This window comes from Fusarium flagelliforme (assembly GCF_020744385.1).
Source record: "Fusarium flagelliforme strain FIESC 12 MPI-CAGE-AA-0113 chromosome Unknown B0J16scaffold_4, whole genome shotgun sequence".
NCBI lineage: Eukaryota > Fungi > Ascomycota > Sordariomycetes > Hypocreales > Nectriaceae > Fusarium > Fusarium flagelliforme.
The window spans coordinates 527,638-551,720 of NW_025763506.1; the positions used below are offsets into that span (position 1 = coordinate 527,638).

The following is a 24,083-nucleotide window of genomic DNA, read 5'->3' on the forward strand; positions in this document are numbered from 1 at the left end:
CAAATGAAATCGTCCTGTTATTCCCCGGAAAGCATCTCCATCTGGACAATTTCGCTCTCAATGCCGAACCACAATTGACTACGGAGCAGTAGATTCCGTAGCAAGGGCAAATTCCAAGGCACATGATCAATTATAAAGGCATTGACCCATATTATATGGTTGCCGTATGAGGAATGGAACCATCGTGTGGAGAGCGGAGGTGTTTCCTCCGAGAGTTCTACTTTGAGCGCTGGAGCGACATTGGCATTGTCGGAGACAAGGGCCACAACTCCGCACTCATTACAGACTATAGACACAGAGACTGAATAGCGACTTAGTGCCAGATTCATGAGATAAGATATGCAAACAAGTAATGGGGTATATTAACCTTTCTAAACCATGTAACACCCGACTCCCCGCTATTCAGAGTGGGAACAAATCATGAAGCCCTCTTGGTCTATCACCTCCTGGGGCGCAATGTGATATTATGTTGATGCTATTGATCAATGAAAAGGGCAATGAAAAAGAATAGTGCAGATATCGAGTGTATTTAAGGAGACCTCGCTGATTAAATCCTCAAATGTCGGTAACCCGAGGAATTGATGAGGACCTTAGTAGGAAAGATGATGGGGAATACTTAAGATGTGAAGATGCCCGACCAAAACATTAGACACCTGAGCTATTGTGCTAACCATAAGTCAACAAAGAGGTACCGAAGATTAGACCATCATGGAGACATCCTGTCGTTTTGAAAGCTCATGCAGGGCTTTCAACTCGTCCCTGATCACCGAATGCAAGGTTACCCAGTTTTATTCGGCGAGGGATGATAGACCATTTATCAGTGAGATTCGATACAAACTGCTGGTCCGAGTGCATATCTGGGTATATAACCATCCGGATACATTAGGTTCATCATAAAAGATAACTGTCAAATGACAGTTCGTGTGATCGAAAGTGTTGTTTTATTAAGTACGCATTGCGGGCATCTTTATCACCAGATGTGTCACTAGCAGATCCCGAGTAGCCGGATAAATTATCTGCATGTTAACGCCTCCACAAGGACAATATATGGATAGGATAAGATATTGCCTGGAGATTAAGGATATCAGGTGTCCTGATCTTGGGAGTTTCTCTCGATCCATGACGCTGAACGAACCTAGTAAACCAAGAGTTTGTGTCTGAACTCGCTTTAATAGGCACCCTCAATCACTCCGCGTCGTCCTCATCCGAGCGAAGCGCATCGTCGGTCGGGGTCCAGGATCTTGGTTTTCTGCTGACGGAACTCTCCTTGCAGGCTCTATTATGGGCCACCAGTTTGGTTGTGTCCTGTTTTGAGAGATCGCTGCTCGAGTAGCGCTCGTGGCCTGCGACGCCAGCCTAGCATACAAGAGCGGGCATTGAAGTGTAGGGAAGATGGGTGGGATCTCTGCATGCTGTAGAAACACGTGAGTGCCATTCTGTGCATATGATGGCAGAGGCTCGATGCAAGTGAAAGACCTGACGGATTGAGACCATCCATGACAGAATTCTGTCAAATATGGTCAAAACACTGGTGGGACGTCGGGTCCCTGCTGGGAAACGACGAAGGGGGTCTGCAGTCAGTACGCTGATGTTGGATTTGTCCCCGAACTCGGCCCGAAGAATGTTCAGCATGAATTCTTTTTAACTTCCATAGCTTTCCATCACGCATAGATGAGCCGAGGAGAGACACACTTTAGGCACACAAACTTGGGCATTGCGCCCCAAGGAATTCACCCGGTGCGATATCCCATTCTCTCACAAGGTTGCCGAGATTTCGAGCACTTCCATTCTTGACGTACGACTTATTTGATAAGAATTGGAGTATAAACCTATGGTGACTGTACCGTATCGTAGAGGATCATCATTTACTTTTCTTCTACATCAGCTGATGGGGTCCAATTCTCAGGCTATCCTGGAGCCTGTCGCGGTGGGATGTCGTCCTTTAAGTTTCATCGAAACCGCTGAATTGGATTGGACGATAGCCCCTTGTGGGGAAATCGGGTGTTTTAAGCTCCCGATGAATTGAATCTTAACGGAGTCGTTTGCCTGACGATTGGGGTGGTGAGTTACCCAATACATTCTCACGCGCAAAGAAAGTTTTGTCGATGCGCGAACAAAACCCCGAGCGCAAAGAGAGTTCAATAGGGAACTGAACGGTCCTTATGAAAATTCAGCCCTATTTCGTAAAGCTTATTTGACTACACACCAAGGGGAGAAATACCTGTATGATCAACCACGCATGTTTTAACCGATAGATGAAGATGATCTTGGTTCATGAGTGTTTCAATGGCATTTCTCTAGTCCTTGCCAGTTTTCGCGTTGCGAGCAGACCAGTTTTGACCATTATCGTGAAGTATATGCAGCGCCATTCGCACCATTTACACAGCCCGCGACTCACTCCCAGTATAATCACCCGGTGTAAACACGCTTCTCCAACCACCCAGGCAGCGACAAATTGTTGCAAAATTCCATTCATTCCATGAAATATTTTGGTGCAAGAGGCTCAAGGTTATGAGTCTTCTGTCCTGTACCCCAGGTTTCTCAACTTACATGGCGAAAAGGTCTATTGTCTCCGATCTCTGCCCGACAGCCATTGTGATCACTTGTTTCTTAAGAGCAAGCTCCCGAATGAAGGTTTAAGTTTCGAATAGTCAAGCCGAAGATATGTGAAGTCAAATCGATAAAAATCCCTGCATTTTCTCCCCTCTATATAAGGAGGATTGCCCGCTCTCTTGGACACAATTGTTTCGTCACATACTTGTAAACATCGCACACACATTACCATCGCACATCAGCAATTCCCGCGGCCATCCTATTTGTAATTTACTTCTTCGCAACCCGATACACTGTCCTTTGAGGATAGATCATCGACATGCTCACCTTCGACCAACACTCTTACTAACACCATCCCAGTCTCACATCGCTATCAACATACAACGCGACACAATGGCTCCCACGGTACAAAAGGACGCCAGCGGCAACACTGTCTGCCGTAAGGATAGCCAGGGACGCAAGATAGCCTGTGCTAAATGCATAAAAGGACATCGCACGTCCATGTGTAAACCCTCCCATACTGGTAAATAGGATTCTTTTTACTCCTCGTATTGCTCAGAACTAACTATTTGACAGAGGGTGTGCAGATCATTGATGGTGTGGGACGCAAGCAAGGGACCAAGAACCGCCGCAGGAATGGTCGTACGTATCCCCAATCGTTTGATATAACTTTACCGAAACTAACTTGTTCTTAGGGTCGGCTGCGGATATGGTTCAGAGCCTCCTGGAACAGACCAAGGATGTGGCCCGGGTCTCGGATGACAAGATTAGCATGGCCAGCTTGCAAAGCCTCCCCCAGATGCAAGCGGGCTTTTCTTCCGGGGAAAGTACTCCCCATTCAGCGCAGGGGCCTCAGTTCCCGACACAGTTCCAGCCTCAGCCTAACTGGGTTGCTCCCGTGCCTGGGGTAGGTTCTTACCCACATATGCAGGTCAACCAGCCTGCTGGCAACTTCGGGGCGGCCCCTGGTCAGCCACAGCAAAAGGAGATGGCTCAGCAACTTGCTGAACTCGGCGTCTGGCATGATCCCATGCTTCAGATGCAGGCCTACCAGCATTTTGGCTACCCAGAGCCGGACTTTGGCCAGCTCATGCAGATGCAGGAGCCTCAGCCGCTTGCCGACATCCAGGGACGTGGCTTTACAGTCCAAGGCCAGTGGGTGACGCAGCCTCTCATTCCAAGCTCCGGTACTGCCATGAACGGTGTTCCCTCATACCAGAACATGGCTCCGAGCCAACATCCTGTCCAGCCTCCAGAGGTGGATTACCTGGCAGACCATGACAAATTCAATACGATATTCCCCTTAACCCAGGAAACACTGGATTGGGGTACAGGTTTATTACAAGAACTAGAACAAGAGAAGGGCCTCCAGTAGAAGAGGCTAAGGTTGGTCGGTGCTGATGTTTGTGGGATGGATCATTTGGCATGGTGTTTTTGGTATGGAATTTTTGGTTATGATACCCAAGGTGTGCATGGTCTGTGGGGTCGAGAACATATACCCCCCATCTGACAAGGCTTTTCTGACGACTTACAATTCCTTCGAACATATACCCCGAGTTTTATCTCTTTTGCGGAGTTGAGATACCCAATGGTGTTTTTAGAAGAGTCAATATACCCACTCGATGCTTTGTTGTTGAGAGTCTTCTCTAACTGTCATAACCATCAAGAGTCGAGTGTCCATCGGGATGTCCCAAGATTTGCCTTCACTATCTGGCCTTGGTAGTCGGGTAGCGACAAAGTCTTCAATGTGTCGTGTTGTTGACTATGTAATTCTTGGGACATCCTCTCTGCATGGGTGAGTCACCGTCAAAGGTTAAACAGGTGGCATCAAATCTGTTCGAGTCTGAGGATACCAGGAGAAATTGATGGTCCCAGACTTAGTCTATTCCTCTATTAATGTCTCTTTCAAAAACACCGAACCCAATAGTGATACTATACAAGTGCCCATAACCCATCAGCTCCATTCCCATCAAGACATAACAAGCGCGGCCGCCACTCCAGCAATAGACACCGCACCAAAGACCCGCGCAAAGCTCGACGAAGCGCCAGAAGTGGCCGTAGGTGTAGAGGCTTCCTCGTAAGAAGTTCCGGTAGCTGTAGAAGTTGCGCTAGCTTCGGCGACACCGGTGCGCTTGGCGTTGAGAATGTCCAAACCAGCAGTGATGGTAACAGGTGCGTACACAAGAGTGAGCTCGGCCAAATCTTCAGACGCGGTGAGGGTGGCAGTAGGATGGTCGTCATCATTACCGCCAATGTTAATCGTAGTACACTTCTTGGCAACGCTTCTCGACATGTCGCAGTGTAGAGAGAACCTCCAGTCGTCCTCCTCGTCTTCTGAGGGCATGGTGATGAAGATATCGAGATCGCCTGTGCTCGCAGCGCCGGGGGGTAGAGTTTTGCTGGCCCATGGACCGATAGTAACGGTGTTGTTGTATGTACCGCAATCGTTGCCGTCTGTGCCTGGGGGACAGTTCAAGACGTATGTCGTCGCGGTGGCGTCTGCGCCAATGACTTCGGCGACTAGGGACTGGGTACCGTACATGGGGAGACCCAGGGACGTGGAGAAGTGGGAGGTAGTCATGGTGAAGGTGTGATAGAGTAACCTGAGGGGATGCTGTAATAAATGCGATGCGATGTGATGCTGATGATTATTGAAAGAGCAATGTCGATGCCAAAACACGCGAATGAAGAAAAGAGGATGAAGATGGGAAATAAGAAAGGAGATGAGCAGCTAAAAGAAATTGGAAATAGCGACAAGCTACAGCTGCCAAGCCCATGTTTAGAGCAAGAGCGATCCTTCAGTGGGCTAGCCTGGCCGTTTGCTGGTCATCGTAGCGGGGCATTCAGGCACCCGCGCGCGTTTGCCAATGAATTGCACAGGGAAGGATGGTCACAGGGGACGTGCTTAGAATAAGGCGTTCAAGCGATTGCGCAAATCCGCGATATCCCCTCCGTGTTCCAGACCGAGTCAAGACAATAAAGTAGAGGGGAAATTGATGGCAGTATATAATAGGAACTTTGGGCTTTTCGTACAACAATAACTTGACCGGTCTGGTGGTCTAGTGGTATGATTCTCGCTTAGGGAAAACCCTATAGCATAGCTTGCGAGAGGTCCCGGGTTCAATCCCCGGCCAGACCCATTCTTTTGCTCCGCGTATGTCTTGCTTGATGTACTTCATTGTTTTTGCAATTCGTGACCAGAAAAACTTTCGTCAAACATAGGAGAGATAGCGACTCTTTTTCTTGCACGCATTGGCTCTGGTACTTGTGCATCCTCAGGCCGACGACTCTATCTTGTAATCGACACTCCTCGCGGTATCCTCCCACTCCCTACAAATCTGTAGCGTCTCTTGACACTTCGCCATAATCCTCTCCAAACAATCGGATCCCAACGGAACGCGCAAAGGCACTGTTTTCCCCTCCGCAAACCCTGTTCCCTTCACAAGCTCAATCATCCTGGAAACAGCGATCTCCGGATCACCAGGCGAATTAGCCGTGAAGCCAGATTCAGCCTGTAACACTGCGTCGTTGAACGGCGCGTACTCTGGCAGACTGCGCTCTACGTGCTGCACTTTGTCGAACACGGGAGTTCGGCAGTATCCTGGCTCAACCATGAGGAGTTTGATGGTTGGTGCGACTATCGCCAGTTCTTTGGCGAGACATTCCACGGTGCCTACGAGGTTAGCTTGGCGAGTGGACGGGGGAGGGTGAGTTACCTTCGAGGGCGAATTTGCTGGCGCAATAGCTCGATGCGCCGGGATCAGAATGCCATGCGGACTGGGAACTGACATAAAGCAACGTTCCAGAGCCTCTCTTCTTGAGCCACGGCAGAAAAGCACGGGTGATGTTCATAGGACCATGGAAATTGACTCCAAATGATCTCTCCATATCCTCCTGGCTGCCATTCCGTTAGTCGAATCCAGGATAGGAATTTTTAATACTAACGTCTGCTCTTCGACAGGGCCACTGAGAATGAATCCCGCGTTGTTAACGACAACGTCGATTCCGTCGTAGATACCCCAGGCTCGGTCAGCCACAGCCTTGATTTCTGCAACAGGTGCCGTGACATCGAGGTCGATAATTTCTGCTCCCGTGTCTTTTAGGTGAGCGAGCTTGGTATCAGCGTTGCGACCTGTTGCGATAACGTTGTCACCTGCGGCACGAAGTTGGCGAACTAAAGACTCGCCGAAGCCGCTAGAGCAGCCGGTGATGAACCACGTAAGAGGCATATTTTCAAACTTTGGTATTGGAGAGTCGAGTTTGGGAGTAACACAGGGATGGGTCATTCTTATAAAGATCTCTTCTGCAGGAATGCCTCGGAATGCCTCGCCTTGCATTGGTAGTAAGCACCTAGAGGGTCCATGTCAGCAATAGTGGAGATAATCTCACTACATCGTTTTAGTAGGAATCTTGGCGCATCAGGCATGGAGGAGCTAGTTTCTCATGATCGATTTTCACGCCTTCCTATTCTGGAATGCGGTGAACAGTAGAACAGCTGACAAAACAGACCAAACATCACCACGGACTAACACCATACACTCCCAAAACCTTTCCAACATCCCCATCCTTTTCTCCTTTAACAACACAAGCAACTCTTTCCCCTCCATCCTCTGGTTCAGCAGCCCCTCGGTTTCTGAGTGACTCAGCATCACCCGTAAAGTTCGTCGCACACAACCCCGGATCCGCACCAAACACCAAGAAACCCTCTGGCTTGAGCCTCGCGTAATACATCGCCATTAACATGTTCAGCCCAGCCTTGCTAGTCCGGTACTCTGTAGCAAGCGGACTGTAGTATGGTGAGTCTGGATCGGTAGCGTGGGTGATAGATCCTGTGCTTGATGTGACGAAGATGAGACGCGGTGGTTTGTGCTCTGCTTTGCGCAGAAGCGGGAGGAAAGCTTCGGTGACGCTCAATGCTCCTACGAGGTTGGTTTCGACAACGGTGCGGAATGCTTCGCGGGTTGGGGGGCTGGTGGTGGAGATCATGCCTGCGTTGTTGACGAGGATGTCGAGTCGACCCCATTCTGATGCTAGAGTGTGAGCTGCATCATCGACCGAAGTATCATCTGTTACGTCGAGCTGGATGCTTGACACTGTTCCTTTGATGTTGTCCAGTGATTGAAGAGATCGTGCTGCTGCTTCACCCTTGGCTTCGTCCCGACTACCAATAACAACATGATAGTCAACGGACGACAAGACCAAGTTTTTGGCTGTCTCGTAGCCGACGCCTTGATTGGCGCCTAGTGTATGGTCTCAATGGTAGGGTCTCAGTGTTCTCGTGGACATACTCACCGGTGATTAGAACGAGTTTCTTGTATTTCGACATCTCGGGTACAAGCTAACAGCGACTGGATTGAGAAAGTGGCTATGATAACCTTGTTTCTTGTCCAGGTATAAGTAGTGTTCTCTCTGCATAACCCCTTCTTCGCTGAGGTCGACGGAGTTAGCGGGAAGGCGAGGTTAAAATCCGCGCCTGGTTGCGGACCATGCATCGGTCGGTGATAGCAGCGCGGACTTACCCCACGTTTCATTAGATCGCTTATTATTCAATGGGGCTTCGTTCTCTAGATCTCTTGCACCATCAAGTGCCGTCAAGTTCATTGACATAACCGGTCCCATGCAGGGCCATGGAACCTAGCTTCGTTGGCATCTCTTAACGACACCATGTGTTGCGATGAACAAATTGGTCCAAAGAGGTACCAGTCCCTGTCTAGGGACTAAGTCAGGTGCAAAGCGGATCAATCGTTACATAAGTCAGACTGCTTTTATCTACTTTGTTTTTATTCCATTTTCTTTATGAAATAATATCCTGGAATCGTTCATTTATGCTTTCACTGATGAGGCTTATCGGACTATTTATTATGCATACCTTACTTCTTACCTAAGATGTCGAGGGTATTACTATTTATAAGAAGTCTATACTAACATACACATGATATACCAGATGTTAGAAATGGGAGTGAGTAGTTGCCTAATCATACGACACAACAGGACATGCATGGTGCATATTTGATTAGTAGCGCGGGTCTACAGGACTGCATAAGGTGTGCCGCACCTCAACCAGGATTAGCAGCCTTCCAAGCCAGAGACCAATTATAGGAGCCAAAACTTTCCAATGATCATGAGCTGAGGGGGTGGTGAAAAGCCTCATGCTGGAAAGTGCAGTCCAATTGATGCCTGAATGTTATTGATCCTATGTTATAAGAAAGGTTGTCCTCTGGCATTGTTTATTAAAGACATGCACAGGACCTGTATCGTCATCTCTACACGACAGGGACAATAGCAAAACAATACTCCAGACTTTATTAAACCGTTTACACATTGAGGCATTTGACCCTACAGCCTCAGTAGGACGCCATGGCAGATCTAAACGAATCCATCGCCCAAGGTCGAACCAATCTCCAACAGACCACAGCGGACCATCCAGAGCGATGGAGACGCCTCCAGCATCTATCTGTCTGGCTCTTCAATAGGTTTTCACAAACGAAAAGCCTATCCGATCTGGAAGAAGCCATCCAGTTGTCCCGACAGTCTTTGGAAATCGCCGGCAAAGACCATCCAAAACGGGCTCCCCTCATGTGCCACCTGGCATTGTTGCTAAATGGGAGGTATGAAGCAACAAACGTGACTCGCAATCTGGATGAAGTGATTCAACTATCACAAGAGGCCGCTGGCGCGGACGAAAGCGATGTCACGAACCAATTGACAGCTCTCAGTGTTCTCGCAAATTCGCTTCATGAACGATACCGAGTCAAAGGAAATGGATCCGACCTCGACAACGCTATACAAGTTCATCAGCGAGCCCTGAATACTATTGGAGACAATGATCCACGTCTCCCTGTGCTACTATGCAACATGGCCATCTCCTTGAACGACAGGTTTCTGGAGACGAACAACTCGGCCGACTTGGAACGTCTCACTATCGTGACACAAAAAGCAGTTGCGTGTGCCTCGCAAGAAACACGAGGCAAATCGAAGAATCTGCATGCGTGCTCTTTGAAAAACAAGTTTCATTTAACGGATGACCTTGACGATCTGGAGAAAGCTATCGAAATGGTCAAATCGGCTATCGAGGTCACTCCAAAAGATGACATCGAACTTCCGGTGTATCTAAACAATCTTGGGGTTATGCTGGGACTCAGGTCCGAGAAGCGAGGAGATTTGACCGACGCCGAAGAGGCCGTGAGAAGATCTCAACAAGCTGTCGATATGACACCCAAGGACGACCTAGAAATGTCCAAACGATTGCAAGATCTGATATATTGGCGTACGCATAGAGACTCGCTACTTGAACGGGAGTCTGGCGTCCGGCAGGCACTTTTGGGCCTGTTCAAGGTTGACCTGGACATGATAGCCACTCTTCAAAGTCTTGATAACGAGGAGCTGCGCGCTTTTGTGGAGCTCAATGATAGAAACGATTCAAACGACGAAGAGATTGAGCTATCAATTTGTTCCAGCTACCTCCTCTGGGAGCTATTACACACCATCGACGATTTACATGTCGCGATTTGTCGTCTTCAGGCATGGATTAACGAAACACCCGTTGATCAACAAGACCGATCCCGACGCTTCGAGATTTTCAACGCACTAGTGGCGGAGGAGATACGGTTGTCTTTTAAAGGAACCGATGTCTCTGCAAGAGGAGATATCTTTGTATGGCTCGACAATTTATATGAAAACTTCTTTTTGAAAGACGACATCAATACAGCTTCTGCGGCTGCAACGTCCGAACTTCAGAAGATTGGGTTGCACGAAGTAATGAGAGATAACAAGCACCTATCCATGGCCTTGAACCAAGAGGCACTATCCCTTGATGACACTATCAATGATACTGGCAATTCAAGCGACCTAGAAAAGGTCTTTCGCTATCACGCACTATCCTTGGAATCGGCTCCAAAAGGCAGCACGCAACATCTCGGCGCAACATACAACGTCGCCCTTCAACTTGCTCGTAAGGGCGAATCAACTGGAACCCTTGCGTACATCGATGCTGCCATAGAGTTTCACACCATAGTAACGCAACAAAGCTCCCCAGAGGATCCGTCGTATTGTCTGTACCTTCAAGCGCTGGGTAGTGCGTTTCGACTACACTTTGAGCTGACCGGTTCTCTGGACGACTTGAACAAGTCCGTCGAGACCTGCTCCAAGGCTGTGGAGTCCAGTTCTGCGGGGCATCAGGGACGGTCCGCCTGTTTGGGTGCCCTTTCTAATGCCTTTGGGAGACGGTTCCAGATACTGGGCTCACTAGAAGACATCAAATCCGCCGTGTACTACGGGAGGGCGAGTGCCCAGGTGTCAGACAAGGGAGCCTATATGGCCTGGACGAACCTCTCGTCGTGGCTAGCGGACCTTTCTGAACGATCTGGTTCAAGTGAAGACCTCCAGGAAGCAGTATCGGCCGCACATAAAGCGATAGATCTGTGCCCTGCAGCCGCCACTGAACGACACCAACCCTACGCCAACCTGGGCCGCTGCCACCTATTTCGCTTTCAAAGAACGGGGAAATTGTGTGCGTTGGATGAAGGCATCGAGGCCACATCCAAGGCAATAGAACTCGCCCCAAATACTAGTCCACAGCGGGAATATTGGCTGTCCAACCTCGGCATCATGTATCTCAAACGTTTCGAAGAGTCGCCTTCAGCAGAAGACATAGACAGGGCTATTGAAACCTTGAAGTCGGCGCTGAAAACTGCATCCTACACGAGTCGACACTGGACTTCGCTATGCTATAACCTCGGGCAGTGCTACAGGCTCCGTTCCGAATCCATAGAGGATCAAGATGCGGCTCTGACTTCATACACTGATGCTTTTAACAACGATCTAGGCCGGCCCCTGGAGCGTATCTTGTCAGCACAGCGGGCGAGTGACATCATGATCTTGCGAGAGGACTGGAAGCAAGCGCACTTCCTGCTCAAGGCGGCCGTTAAGCTACTAGGACTCGTCAGTCCACGGGCACTCGCGCATGTTGACAAGCAGCATATCCTGCGGCAGTTTTCTGGACTCGCGTCGACAGCTGCGGCGGTTTGTCTCAATGTAGGTGGCGAACCTGTGGAAGCCTTACAGCTCCTTGAGGCAGGACGAGGTATAATAACTACCCAGTTACTGGAAATGCGAAGCGGTGTGACAGATCTAGAGGAGCAGTACCCGGACTTGGCTGCACGGTTCATCGCTCTCCGAAGTCTTTTAGACGCCCCAAACGACCACTCAGTGAGCATAGATCACGCTAGTCCTCCTAGCTCTACCACAAGCCTTCATCTCAAGGCTGAGACGGAGCTTGGTCAGCTGCTGGAGGATATCCGATCAAAGCCAGACTTTAAACAATTTCTCCTGCCTCCATCCCAGGCAGAATTGGCTTCGGTTGCGAAAACAGGTCATATTGCCGTGGTAAACCTGAGTTCCGTTCGCTCCGATGCATTTATCATCAGCTCGTCTGGCGTTGCCCTCGTCCGACTTGAGAAGCTACACATGGTCGACGTGAAGCACTGGGTAAGCCACATTACCAAGTCTTCAAAGACAGGCCAGATGCTGCAGTGGTTGTGGGACACGATATGCTGTCCTATCTTGAATGCTATAGGGCTCCAGAACCCACCAGCAGACAACGACGAGCGGCCACGTTTATGGTGGGTCCCGACAGGTTTACTGAGTCGATTCCCATTGCACGCCGCCGGCTACCATGAGTTGCGATCTGGGATGTCTGTGCTAGATAGGGTCATGTCTTCCTACGCCTCGTCTGTGAGACCTTCACGTCACCGACGCAAAGAGATGGCGCATACACTTCAAAAGGACCGCGTGCTGGTCGTATCGATGCAGACCACACCGGGTCTTTCTGGCGGAACCCTTCCTTTCGTGACAAACGAGATGGACACACTCGCTAAGCTTTGGTCAACAGGAAAGTCAAAGCTAGAATTGTTGAATTTGCAACCGCGCAAGTCCGAGGTTCTCGGCCACCTATCAGGCTGCAAAATCTTCCACTTTGCCGGTCACGGTAGTTCAAATGCTTTAGAACCGTCCAAGAGCTGTCTCTTGCTTGAAGACTGGCAGACCGATCCCCTCACAGTCGGAGATCTGCGCGATCACAGTTTTCAAGACAATCCACCGTTTCTGGGGTATCTCTCAGCCTGTTCGACTAGCGCGAATAAAGTAGACGACCTGCTTGATGAAGGCATCCATCTCGTTGGAGCACTCCAGTTGGCAGGGTTCAGGAACGTCATCGGCACGCTCTGGCAAGTATCCGATTTACGTTGTGTCGACGTCGCGCGTGTGTTTTACGAGACAGTTGATGAGGAAGGGTTTACTGATACCGCGGTGTGTCGAGGATTGAATCGTGCCTTGCTTCAGGTGCGCGACTTGGAAATCTCCGAATCTAAGTCTGCAAGAGATGTCATCTTGGTGAGCGAAGATGCAAAAGATAACTCCGGTAACTGGCACTGGGTCCCTTTTGTTCATCATGGAAGTCTGTAGTTGAAAAGTATCCTCACAGTAGATGCCAAAAAGACAAAAAGAACATACAACAGCGGGGATTCGCTGGTCGTCACCGACCCAACTACTAATCCGCCCCTTACCAGCTTATCTATGGGAGAGCGGACGGGATCCCGAGTTCTCTGATAGGTATGGTCGTATGTGTTTGATGTAGCTGCAACTTGGGTAAAAATATGATGGTGTTGTTGTCAAGGTATCCCCGACAGATAAAGTGATTAGCCGCTTCGGTGATGCAGCCAAACGGCGAGCCAGCCATCGCCAAGACTGCAAAAAAAATCACGTTGTACATTGTTTGTACCTTCATAAAATGTCCAATTGATGTCTTGTAGTCGGCGATGGAAGGTATTAAAAATGTGGACGTTGGAACACATCTCGAATGGTTCAGCATCGAGTACACATACCCCCATGTTCTGGCAGTGTTGGTTGAACACACTTCCAAATAAACTTAGCATAAACGCATCTGACAACCAACAAGAATTGAGCTGTGAAAAGTCCCATAATCAAGAACTTTGCCACAATAATACACAAATGGATTCAATTGCGCTCTGTTGTTCACCTTTCATCCAAACGTCGCGCTGTCAAGGCTACCCTACGATGCCCGACCGGAGATAACGCCAGCGGCGCTCGACATAGTGGCTTGTGCGAGCCACTACATTCATCCAATTACCTTGCGGGTTTAGCTCAGTTGGGAGAGCGTCAGACTGAAGTCCACTTCAATCATATGATATCTGAAGGTCGTGTGTTCGATCCACACAAACCGCAAAACCTTTCTTTTTGCGTTTTCTAAGTCGATCTCAACATCAATTGGGAGTCGATCAAGCAGGATACTCCCTTTCTTGGAAGTTCTGTTTTGCATTTTTTTGAACATTGATCTCAGTGAATGATTCAGTGCGATTACTGGAATAGAGGCATTGTGTCGAGTGTATGCTCTGAAAGCTCAAGCTCTTTCTTCTTATTAACAAAATGAAAGAATGTATTGTGCGTTAATTATGCTTTGTAGTATACATCTTGATTTGACGGCCGAAAGACTGGAACTTCGGAGCGAACAGTCAGTAGATAACGACGCGCACTTAGCGAACTATCGAGCTTTACTCTTTGCTTGGCATCTGTATCTTTCCAAAGCGTTAGAGTAGCAGCTATCGAGTAAACGAGCAAGAAAAGCGCTCGCTGGCTTGATGAGAACATTGCCTTAGGTTAGAACAAAGAGAGTTCTCTGTTCACAAATCGGAGTCATGAGGCTTGAAGAATATAACTTTGTTCAGACAAAGCTTGACCGAACAAACCAAGGATAGCAACCTTTCACATGTTACTTTCAAGAATGAGCATCGCTGTTCTTGCTCGTAAAAATTTATATAAACCCCCTTCCTCGCGACTCTCTTTCTCGAACCTATCCTCATCGCAACTTTCTCTTTTACTATTAACATTTTCCTCTCCAAGGAAGCCACATTAACAACATCTTATACCACCCCAAGAACAACCACACCAACACCAGACAAGATGGATAACGAAACCCCAACCGCCACCAGCCTTTATCATCTCCCGATCGAGATGCGATACGCTGTATGGGAAGCTATAGCGCCCTCAGGTCATGATGCAATCATCGACTGCGGCCTTTCCCGTTATACCGACTGTCCTACCAAGTTTCTCACCATTCTTCACCATCCAGATGTTTTAGCCGCACGGCAAACCTGTCATGAAGCGTATACAGCCTGGGCAAGGCGACCATTGGCACTCTGCTCATGCCCCTCCGTCATTGGTCCCTTAAAACTCTTTCTAGGTTTAGTTTCGGCGTTGACTCGATTGCTACACTCTGGCCTAATCCCTCTACGCTTGAAGACCTCTATAAAGTTCTTCTTCATCGGTACCAGCTAGGCCGCAAGCCTGTAAAGACTCTCTACATTGGCATCTCTACTGTGGTTTGTAAGCCAACGGTCAGCCGAATTGCAAACAGTCAACTTGGCGAGTGCGGGTACCGTGTTTTCGATCTCGAAGACGAATTCCTCCCAAGCTTCTTAGAGAATTGCCATACCCCAGAAAAGAAGCATCATTCTGATGCATGCTATATCGCCTCTCTCCATGAATATTGGGACAACCACGAACAGGCTCAGAAGTTTCAACAGACCTGGGCGCGCCTCACGGCATCCCATGATGGAAAGGTTGACCCTGAACTGAAGCCAGTGGTGATCGGGTACGAGTCGGCATATCTAAGCAGGGAGCAAGCTCCCCCAAACTTCTTCTTTCATGTTAAAGAGGCCAAACTCGCTTATTCTCGTGAGAGCACCGGTCCCCCATTGAGATATTACCCGCGTCGCCCGGCCTACGTGCGTGCTCAGGCTCTGCGTGAGTGGCAATGCCCGAAATGTCGGCCAACCAGACGGTAGTATTTCGTAATACTCAATGTAGCATACCAAGTCAAAATACATTGGACGAATAGACTGGCTAACATGGCTTTGAGAAATCTTTAGGATCAATTTAGTGTCCTAATGCCACATGAATGTTATATTTGAATGGATGATACATTAGAACGCACCACACCTAGGAGTGCTTAGACTGAAACAAGATTTTGCGAAGAAACTACTTGGCCAGATGAAACAAATCGCGGGCCAATACTGGTCACATAGTCGTTAGATCGGAGTAGAATCGTTGAATTGCGTTTTCCTTTTACTTTTTTCCCTTGTCCCTATGTCGCAGGCGTGAAGTGTTCTTAGTATTAATTTCAGCGAGCGCGGAGAGAAAGCCCGGGGTTTCCTGCAGACAGATTTAACCGTATTGTAAATAGACAAATAGAAACTGCAATTAATTTGCGCCAAACCCTCAACTAAAGACTACACTTGATATCTGGCTCGCCCTCTTGACGAAGGGGAATGTTGTCAGAGACTCAAGCCGGAGTTGCATTGACCTTTATGGTCATACGTTTTATGTCAAATGGGAAATCTATTCGCTCAGCTGGGGTGATAACCGTCTAGTTCTGTAGATCTTGGTAGTTATATAGGCATGGCTGTTTCGAGGACATGGTATTTACAGTGAGATGACCTTCTTGTTGCTCACCTACTGTGACGATGGAACTTGGCTTTGATCTAGGTTTTCTTTCTCTTACTAGGTTGCTGATAAGGCCATGGTGGAATCCTTTCAGGGACTGACTGAAGACTCCGGAGGAAAGCGGACCCTTTGCAGCCAGATTCTCTGAGAACGCTCACAATGTTCCGAACAAGGTATGAAAATATTTTATCTATGAACGTGAGCGCTTGGTTAAACAATATTATACTACAAGTTTACCCCTTAGCTATGGAGAGACACTTGAACAATGCGAGTTCTAGGACAAAGACATTGTTCCCCATGTCTGTGTCGATACCTTAAAGCCTCCCGTCTTAGAGGCATAACGAAAGAAAGGAAATCGTTCGGCATTAGTGCTCCTGGCATGCATCTTAATTTGCCAACCGATTGTCTAGCAAAGTAGAGCTTCCCAGTGTACCAGCAGACGATGCGTATTCAACAAGCCCCCGAGACCTTGCTTTGTGGCATATATGTCTTCCCTAATCATCACAGTGGTGGTTCCTAAAAGATGCATAGGAGGAACTTAATGAACACTTCGTACTAGCTTAGAGCATAAGGGGTTCGCGTTCACCAGTTGAAGTCATAGTACTGGGAGTATAACTTTGTTACGATAAACCTTAACTCGAGGATGCCGACCGGCGTACGAGGCCTTTCGCGATGTTGGCACATAGCTATTGCGTCAAGTTCAAACAAAACGACATATATCCCTCCAAGAACAACCAAGTGTTCGGAACACCTCTGGCACGTTCAAGTGCGAGCATTGTTGTTGTGACCCGGTTTAGTGGGTTTGTTTGCGAAAGTCCAAGCTGCTCGCTGAAGCTAAAGGGCTGCCTGGCGAAAAAGGCTCCTCTATTCCTGCGAACACTCTGAGCTTTCTGGCACTCTCACAGATTGATCCCTCAGCTTTGGTACTCCAGAGATCACCCCAAACAAGATCGCAGCAGTGCCTGAGTAGTTTATAGTCCCCTCTCCGCCCGGGACTCTCCTTCTCGAACTCTTCTTCTCTACACCTCATCATCACCATCTTCTTCTCTCTAGAGATCACATTTATCACAACCTTCAACCTCTGATACCATCAATCAACCAGATCCTACTTCACCATTATCTCACCTCCGAACATCATTCGCCATTGCACCATCTTTCATCATGGCTAGTTCACCTAGCACCCCGGCCGATGACTCGTCCGCCAACATCTCAAACCTTACCGGCAGTCCATCTCCTATCATGATGCCATCTGCCATCATGTCCACTACATCCGTTGCCGCAGTCGACACTCCCAGCGGCAAGAAGCGGGACAAGTCCCTAAGCTTCTCCGATTTGCCCGAGGAGTTACGCCTCGACATCTGGGAAACAATGGCCCCAACTAAGCAAGACGCTCTAATGGGTGCTTGGATAACCTCGGACGGAGATGACAATGGTGTCGTTGACCATGGTAAAATCCTTTCTCCATTGCTGCAGCCTCATGTTCTCGCTGGCCGGGAGTCTTGCAAGGAAGCGCTAAAGACCTGGCGCAAAGCCAAGATCGCAACGCTTTTTATGCCCATTCGACACCAGTCACTCTCAGCACTCGATCACTTGAGTTTGAATGTCGATGCCATAGCATCTCTGTGGCCGGAACCCCGCATGCTTGGTGGCCTGTATTCGAGTTTGCAAATGCGACATGCTCGTCTTCATCTCGAACCAGTGAAGACCTTTTTCGTGGGAATGACTGCGATCGTATGTGATCCGGTCGTAAGTCCGGAGGCCTATAAGGAACTCGGCCCCATGAGGTTCAAGACATATACACTTGATGATCCAGCCCTTCTTGATCTTCTTGAGAAATGCAATGCGCCACGAAAACGTCATATGCACAACGGATGCTTCCTCGCAACACTCCAGAACTACTGGGAGAGTGATGAACGTAACGTGGAGCTGCGAGACACTTGGAGCGATCTCGTCAACGCCCCAAGAGGCGAACTCCTGCCGGAGTTAAAGCCTGCGGTTATTGCTGTCAGCTCTATGAACCATATCGAGCTTCGAGCGGCGATCGATTTCCGCACCCATTTGCAACACGCGAACGTACTTTACTCGCGGGAAACTGCTTGCATTATGGAAGCAGAGTTCTTTATCCCCCCTCACTTGCGCGCCCGCATGATTCGAGAATACCGCTGCGACCGATGCTGGCCTCCCATGCTTTAGGCAAATGACCGATCCTTTTAGCGACTGGATTCCACGCGAACGTTGTATTTGATTAGATGATATATTGGAGTCTGGCTTATTTGGAACTGGTGCGAAGAACGTTTTGAGCCAATTTGGCGGGACAGAAGAGTTACGAGGGAATCGTTTCCTGGATGTATTAACGCTGGACCCAGAGTATTATCATTGAGTTTTGTTTTGTCTTATTTCCTTTTTCCTAAGCTACGAGCGAGAGACATTTTTAGACTGATACCCCAATACCCACGAGCGCAGACGAGACATAGATAGCCTGGAAACTTGATGTTACTTGTTGTAGATGGACAGATACATAGATAGAAATAGGCAACAGGCTCCGCATTTGCTGCGAACACTATAAACTTTCTGGCACTCTTGTAGACAGGCCTTTTGACTTTGGCACTCCGGAGTACACTCTAAATAAATATAACCACTGTAGTGCCTTAACCGTTTATACTTCTCTCTCCTCTGTGCACCTCTCTTTCTTGAACTCTCCTTTTCCACACACCCTCAACTTTCATCATCAACATCCTTTCGCATTTTGACAGCAGCGTATTGATCACCACTTTTGCACCTCATCTCAAACATTCATTCTCACCTTGTCATTTCTTTTCATCTCATCTCTTCTGCGGTAACTAACACGATGGCAACTCAAATTCCCGATACGTTTATCATCGACACTCCTATCACCGACACCTCTACCAGCGACACGCCTACCCCCGACCACCCTACTACGATCACACTCATCGATCATCCTAGCAACCGCCCCGACACCCCGGATGTCCTCGATCCTTTTGAGTTTCCTGATCTCTTGGACAAGGCCGACCGCGAAAGTCCGACCATTCCGTATCCCGTTATGGACATAACCAAAACTTTCTCCAGCCTCCCTCCAGAGATGCGTGCAGCAATCTGGAAAGCCGTTTTCCCTTCAGGCCATGATGCGGTGATGGGACCATACCGTATTTCGGATGGCGACACCATTGACCACGGTGCATTTTCGAGTATCTTGTGCAATCCAGACATCCGAGTCGCGACACTGGTTTGCCGAGCAGCATTCGACGCGTGGGCCAACGCGAGCGTCGGCAAACTATACATGTCGCTTTACGATGGAGCACTTGACAGCCTAAAGGATTTACGATTCGATGTTGACTCCATTGTTACCCTCTTGCCCAAGACATTCAAGCTCAAGCAATTGTTCAATACCCTACTTCGTCGACATGAATGGGGATACAAACCCGTCGAGACCGTTTACATCGGCATCTCGGCGGTCGTCTGTGAGGCAAAGGTTAGTCCTATTGCGAACGATCAACTGGGTGCATCGAAGTTCCGTATCTTCGGTATTGACGATCCAAGCCTCCCCGACTTCCTTGATACCTGTAATGCCCCACGCCGCTTCCACCACACGAAGGACTGTTACATCACTTCCATCCAGGAATTCTGGGCCGACAACAGAACCCCCAAGCAGATGCGTCAGGTGTGGGAGGAGTGTATATCCTCCAACAACAACTTGATCACCCCGGAACTCAAGCCCGTCATCGTCGCTACCGAATCGGCTGACGAAATAGAGTACCGGGCGGACGTGGGCTGGCGCTCGGAGATGAAGGTCGAAAAGCTTGCTTGGTCGGTACAAACGACCGGCGGCGGTACGACAGAGTGGTTTGATAACTGGTCTATACACCTGGGGCATAGACTGTTGCGCCAGGCGAGATGTCGGAAGTGTTGGCCCGAAGATACCGGTTACTACGAAATGCTTGGTGCAGACAGTCCCAGCCAAGAAGCACTGGAGGACCGCACCGAGTAAAATGACTCGAGAGACTTGCGAAGAGAATTTTGCGCGGAGAAAGGATTGGGATGATTGGCTCACTGAACAGACAGGCGGTTGGGTAACGACATTATTGATAAGTTTTGTTTTCTTTTTTCCTATGTTGCAGTAAAGACATATTTTCTTGTACCGATACGGCGATATCATTATACCTACGAGCGCAGACGAGACTGGAAACTCAACGTTACTTGTTATAGATAGATAGATAGAAATGCAATCAACTTGCGCCAAACTATGACCTGACTTGGATGTGAAGTACGATGATCAGAAGAAACATGACGTAGAGTGAGTATGATCGAAGGATTCGTGGGATGAGGCTGAGTATCATGGACTGTCTTGGTTACACCATGTTTAGCGCTGGGCAAAGCTTTTCTTAGTGCTACAGCAGGAGCTGTAGTGGTAGGCGGAACTCAGAGCGCCGGTAATAAAGGATCCAAGACCATGCGTCGGACAAATTCTCTAAGTTGTCGCGAAGATGTTGTCCGTATGTAGCTAGTTCTGAACCAGACAATTAATTATTAACTGAAGTTCTTTTGCTACTCCCTAACTTACGGGGAGAGTCTGGAATGGTCCACTCTTACCGTTCAAGAATGCAGGGGCCGAAACTCAATATTGAAGATCGAATGAAACAAGGATAATAAGATGAGAGTAAGCACAGAAGTTCCTCAACTTTGCCCAATGCGATCAATATTATCATCCACAGGATAATGCGGATGAAATTCAGCTTCAATCGTCTGCCAAGCTTCCTTAAGGCTGAGTACAATCTGGGAATATTTCTCACCAAGTCTGGTTACGGTCTCATTCCTTCCAATTCGCCATCTCGGATTCCACTTTGTGACCGCAGCTCATGCTCGCAGAAACACCAATGACATGCTGTCTAGCAGGAAATTAAAGACCCGCTATCGCGCCGTTTCAACCTGGTTCTAGTGCTTATGGGGGATGAGGCGAAGTTGAGATGAACATTGCGTCCATCAACAATTGAACACGACAAGACAAGAACAATGAAGAACGACACAAGAGAGACAAGGTGCCAAGAACAAAGCCATAGAGGTTCGGCCCGCTCAAGTCATCTAGTCTCATGAACTTGTCTTGTCTAGACAATTGGACTTGACGATGGCATGCTGCTAAAACTTTGGCGGCAAAGACCCCTGGAATGCTCAGCCCAAAATACCCACCGCTAAACCAGACCCGACCAAGATCATTCCTTGAGCACGGTCTAGACGTCAATCCATCCGCAAATCCTACGATCCTTCCAGCAAAGCAATTTACAATAGCCTGTATATATAGGTAGTCTCGCCCGCCAAGTCAATTCACAATGCCATTGTCACCACCATCACATTCATCATGCATCTGACATCTTACCTCTCCGTCGCCGTAACCCTCCTGGGCCTTACCAGCGCCGCGCCCAAGGAGTGCGACAAGCGCTCTCCCGTTCCCAAGTTCGAAAAGGGTCACTACATCGTTGACCGCTCCACCAAATTCGCCAACAAAAAAGTCTGGACGTTCACCGGAAAGACTCTCCCCGAGGGTCTTTACGCTAGCAATTACCCTGTTGGAAAGACCCATGTTTTCACTCCCACTGGTGTCAAGCTTCGCAATGGATACCTAGAGCTCAATGTGCCCGGTGGACAGAAGGCTAAGCCTTATAAGTCCGCTGAGGTTGCGACTGAGATTGAGAATATTATGTATGCTTCTGTTAGAACGACGGCTATTCTTAGTGAACCTGCAGGTGTTTGCAACGGTACGTTCCACGACATTAATTAATCTTACAGAATGCTGATGGTTTTAGGAATGTTCTTTTACGAGTCCGACAGCCAAGAGACCGACATCGAGTGGCTCTCCGACCCCAAGTCCCAATCCAACGAAAACGGCGTTCGTCACTTGTGGTTCACCAACCAAGACAACGACGGCGACGGACAGCCCAGCCACAAGGCCGTCCTCCCTCCCTCCAACCCTACCACCACCGAGCACGAGTACCGAATTGACTGGACCAAGGGTCTTGTTCAGTTTTATGTTGATGGTGTTAAGATGTGGTCTACCAAGAAGGATGTTCCCAACGTGCCTGGTCCTTGGATCTGGAACAACTGGTCCAACGGTGATAAGGGTTGGAGTGCTGGACCTCCTAAGCAGAATGCTTCTTTCAAGATTAAGAAGATTGAGATGTACTACAACACTGCTTAGAGGGTGGTTGTTGGGGTTGCATTCTTGACTTTGGGTTGGTGTGGAGTCTGTATAGCTTTCAGAAGTATAATATAAGTTCAAATATTTTGTCGTATCATTGCCAAACTCGACAAACTGAGAAATTGTTCGTGCTGACATCATCATCGTTATCGTCATCCTAGTAAAGTTCCTACTCAACCGGACTCTCACGCCCTTGTCCCTCCTTTGGACCCTCAGGCTTCTGCCCATAAACACTAAACACATGTCCCACAGTCTGCGTCTTAAGATTCATAATCTCCCTCCTCATCTCCGCCGCAAAAAGTTGCATCTCCTCAGGACTCCACTTCAAAATCTCACAAAGCGGCAACTTGATAAATCCATCCAACGCCTGACTAAACGACAAGCCAACAAAAGTACCAATCTCCTTTTGTCTCTTGTCCTTGGGCCAGCGACCGACAGGGACCTTGTGCGTTTGGAAGGTTATGTTGCTAAAGTTTGCATTCTCGGCGAGGGCTTGGAGTTTGCCGTTGGAGAAGTTGAAGGTCCGGTTTATCTTTTCGCCGACGGATTCAAAGATCTTTGCCCAGCGGGTGTAGATGCTAGATCTGTCAATGGATAAGTTTGGGGAAGGGTAGGAGAGGCGTACTGCTCGTCGTCGACTTTTACGTCGGAGTTCTGGGAGTACATCTGTAGATCCGGCTCTATGTGCTGGAACCAACCACCCGGCTTAAGAAATTTGTATACTTGACCATAGAACTTATCCCAATCATCAATAGTACCCTGTAAATAACGAATGTGGATAAAGTCAAAGGATTCAGGCTCGAACGTCCAGTCCATTGTTGCATCATCGATTTGGAATTCAACATTTGGAGGGACGAAGTTGGGTTGACTTGGGGTGATGTCTGTGGCTATCACTTGGGCAGAGGGGAACTCATCGGCCATGTTGCTTGGAACGTTAGTAGTGGCTTTGAATCGGGTGGTTTGACTTACATGGCCCATATTCCTGATCCGGTTCCAATGTCTAGGACTTTCTATCATTTGTAAGTATGGTTGATGGAATTAGGTTGAGGTTGGTACCTGAGGGTTATCGCCGATAGGTGGAAGGAAGAGTTTATCATCCAGCATCAAGGTTAACCAATGATGACTGGAAAGTCAGTAACTGTCTTCGCTAGCATAATAAAGGGCAACATACATGAGGTCCAGAGCTTCAAGTTGCTCTTCATCATTTGGTGCCCTATCTCATCAGCAAAAGCCTGAGTCATCCAGTAACCAATCTTACCAATGCTTCCCATACTTGGGATTCGCATAGGATCTCCCTTGAAAATAATGGTTCTCGAAGATACTTGACGTGATAGAAGCAGTAGACTCAGTATCACTACCTAAATCAGCACACACATTCCCACATGCATCGAAATACGTACCTCTCGGCACTGATATCAGACTCATGCCCAACATCCAACGTGGGATCCTAGACACCGATCAGCACACTTCCGTCTTGGTATAGAACAAACATACAGCTTCAATCTGAACAGTCATTGTAACGCAAACAATCAGAGAAACATGTAGGTTCTGGGCAATGCGGGGTTGTTGGTCATCTTATGTATGTTGGCTGTTTCTTTGTTCTCATGTGTTTTGTGGCGCATCAGTTCCACGAACTGGGGATAGCTTGACCACTGACAGCTGGCGGGGCGCTCCGGAATGCAGATTTGAGTTGACAGGGGCTTGGTACGAGATGTTTGTTGGTAACGATACTGATTGCCTTCTGCAAGATTGATTGAGAGTACAGCTTCGTATATTTATCTGCAGGGTTTACGCGGTATTTTCT

General features: G+C 48.4%; 8 protein-coding genes and 2 non-coding genes across 10 annotated transcripts; 7 read left to right on the forward strand and 3 right to left on the reverse strand.

Moving 5' to 3' along the window:
* Positions 1-4,324: 4,324 nt before the first annotated feature.
* Positions 4,325-5,513, reverse strand: B0J16DRAFT_340373 (uncharacterized protein). Its single transcript, XM_046127669.1, has one exon. It carries the CDS (start codon positions 5,132-5,134, stop codon positions 4,523-4,525), a length of 612 nt encoding a protein of 203 aa, XP_045982358.1. The 5' UTR covers positions 5,135-5,513; the 3' UTR covers positions 4,325-4,522.
* An 88-nt stretch (positions 5,514-5,601) lies between these two features.
* Positions 5,602-5,692, forward strand: B0J16DRAFT_t127. Its single transcript has one exon. It is a non-coding gene; the product is annotated as a tRNA-Pro (tRNA).
* Positions 5,669-8,104, reverse strand: B0J16DRAFT_286153 (uncharacterized protein). Its single transcript, XM_046124079.1, has 5 exons — positions 7,846-8,104; positions 7,084-7,793; positions 6,499-6,791; positions 6,270-6,451; positions 5,669-6,226 (listed from the first exon to the last, which is right to left on the reverse strand). The coding sequence occupies exons 1-5, from the start codon at positions 7,877-7,879 to the stop codon at positions 5,829-5,831; spliced, it is 1,617 nt and encodes a 538-aa protein (XP_045982359.1). The 5' UTR covers positions 7,880-8,104; the 3' UTR covers positions 5,669-5,828.
* Positions 8,105-8,910: 806 nt separating this feature from the next.
* On the forward strand, positions 8,911-13,047 carry B0J16DRAFT_398187 (CHAT domain-containing protein; the record flags this gene model as incomplete). The annotated part of the gene is made up of 1 exon (XM_046132372.1): positions 8,911-13,047. The coding sequence occupies one exon, from the start codon at positions 8,911-8,913 to the stop codon at positions 13,012-13,014; it is 4,104 nt and encodes a 1,367-aa protein (XP_045982360.1). The 3' UTR covers positions 13,015-13,047.
* A 655-nt stretch (positions 13,048-13,702) lies between these two features.
* Positions 13,703-13,794, forward strand: B0J16DRAFT_t128. Its single transcript has one exon. It is a non-coding gene; the product is annotated as a tRNA-Phe (tRNA).
* A 735-nt stretch (positions 13,795-14,529) lies between these two features.
* B0J16DRAFT_383784 (uncharacterized protein) lies at positions 14,530-15,413 on the forward strand (the record flags this gene model as incomplete). The annotated part of the gene is made up of 2 exons (XM_046131361.1): positions 14,530-14,732; positions 14,810-15,413. 2 exons carry the CDS (start codon positions 14,530-14,532, stop codon positions 15,411-15,413), a joined length of 807 nt encoding a protein of 268 aa, XP_045982361.1.
* Positions 15,414-17,232: 1,819 nt separating this feature from the next.
* Positions 17,233-18,316, forward strand: B0J16DRAFT_383785 (uncharacterized protein; the record flags this gene model as incomplete). Its single annotated transcript, XM_046131362.1, has 2 exons — positions 17,233-18,185; positions 18,265-18,316. The coding sequence occupies 2 exons, from the start codon at positions 17,233-17,235 to the stop codon at positions 18,314-18,316; spliced, it is 1,005 nt and encodes a 334-aa protein (XP_045982362.1).
* Positions 18,317-18,919: 603 nt separating this feature from the next.
* On the forward strand, positions 18,920-20,222 carry B0J16DRAFT_398199 (uncharacterized protein; the record flags this gene model as incomplete). Its single annotated transcript, XM_046132373.1, has 1 exon — positions 18,920-20,222. The coding sequence occupies one exon, from the start codon at positions 18,920-18,922 to the stop codon at positions 20,075-20,077; it is 1,158 nt and encodes a 385-aa protein (XP_045982363.1). The 3' UTR covers positions 20,078-20,222.
* Positions 20,223-21,303: 1,081 nt separating this feature from the next.
* Positions 21,304-22,374, forward strand: B0J16DRAFT_286162 (concanavalin A-like lectin/glucanase domain-containing protein). Its single transcript, XM_046124080.1, has 2 exons — positions 21,304-21,839; positions 21,888-22,374. The coding sequence occupies exons 1-2, from the start codon at positions 21,443-21,445 to the stop codon at positions 22,277-22,279; spliced, it is 789 nt and encodes a 262-aa protein (XP_045982364.1). The 5' UTR covers positions 21,304-21,442; the 3' UTR covers positions 22,280-22,374.
* Positions 22,375-22,448: 74 nt separating this feature from the next.
* B0J16DRAFT_362441 (S-adenosyl-L-methionine-dependent methyltransferase) lies at positions 22,449-23,799 on the reverse strand (the record flags this gene model as incomplete). Its single annotated transcript, XM_046129809.1, has 8 exons — positions 23,774-23,799; positions 23,680-23,726; positions 23,538-23,633; positions 23,451-23,492; positions 23,336-23,402; positions 23,249-23,289; positions 22,905-23,204; positions 22,449-22,863 (listed from the first exon to the last, which is right to left on the reverse strand). Exons 1-8 carry the CDS (start codon positions 23,792-23,794, stop codon positions 22,449-22,451), a joined length of 1,029 nt encoding a protein of 342 aa, XP_045982365.1. The 5' UTR covers positions 23,795-23,799.
* Positions 23,800-24,083: the final 284 nt, after the last annotated feature.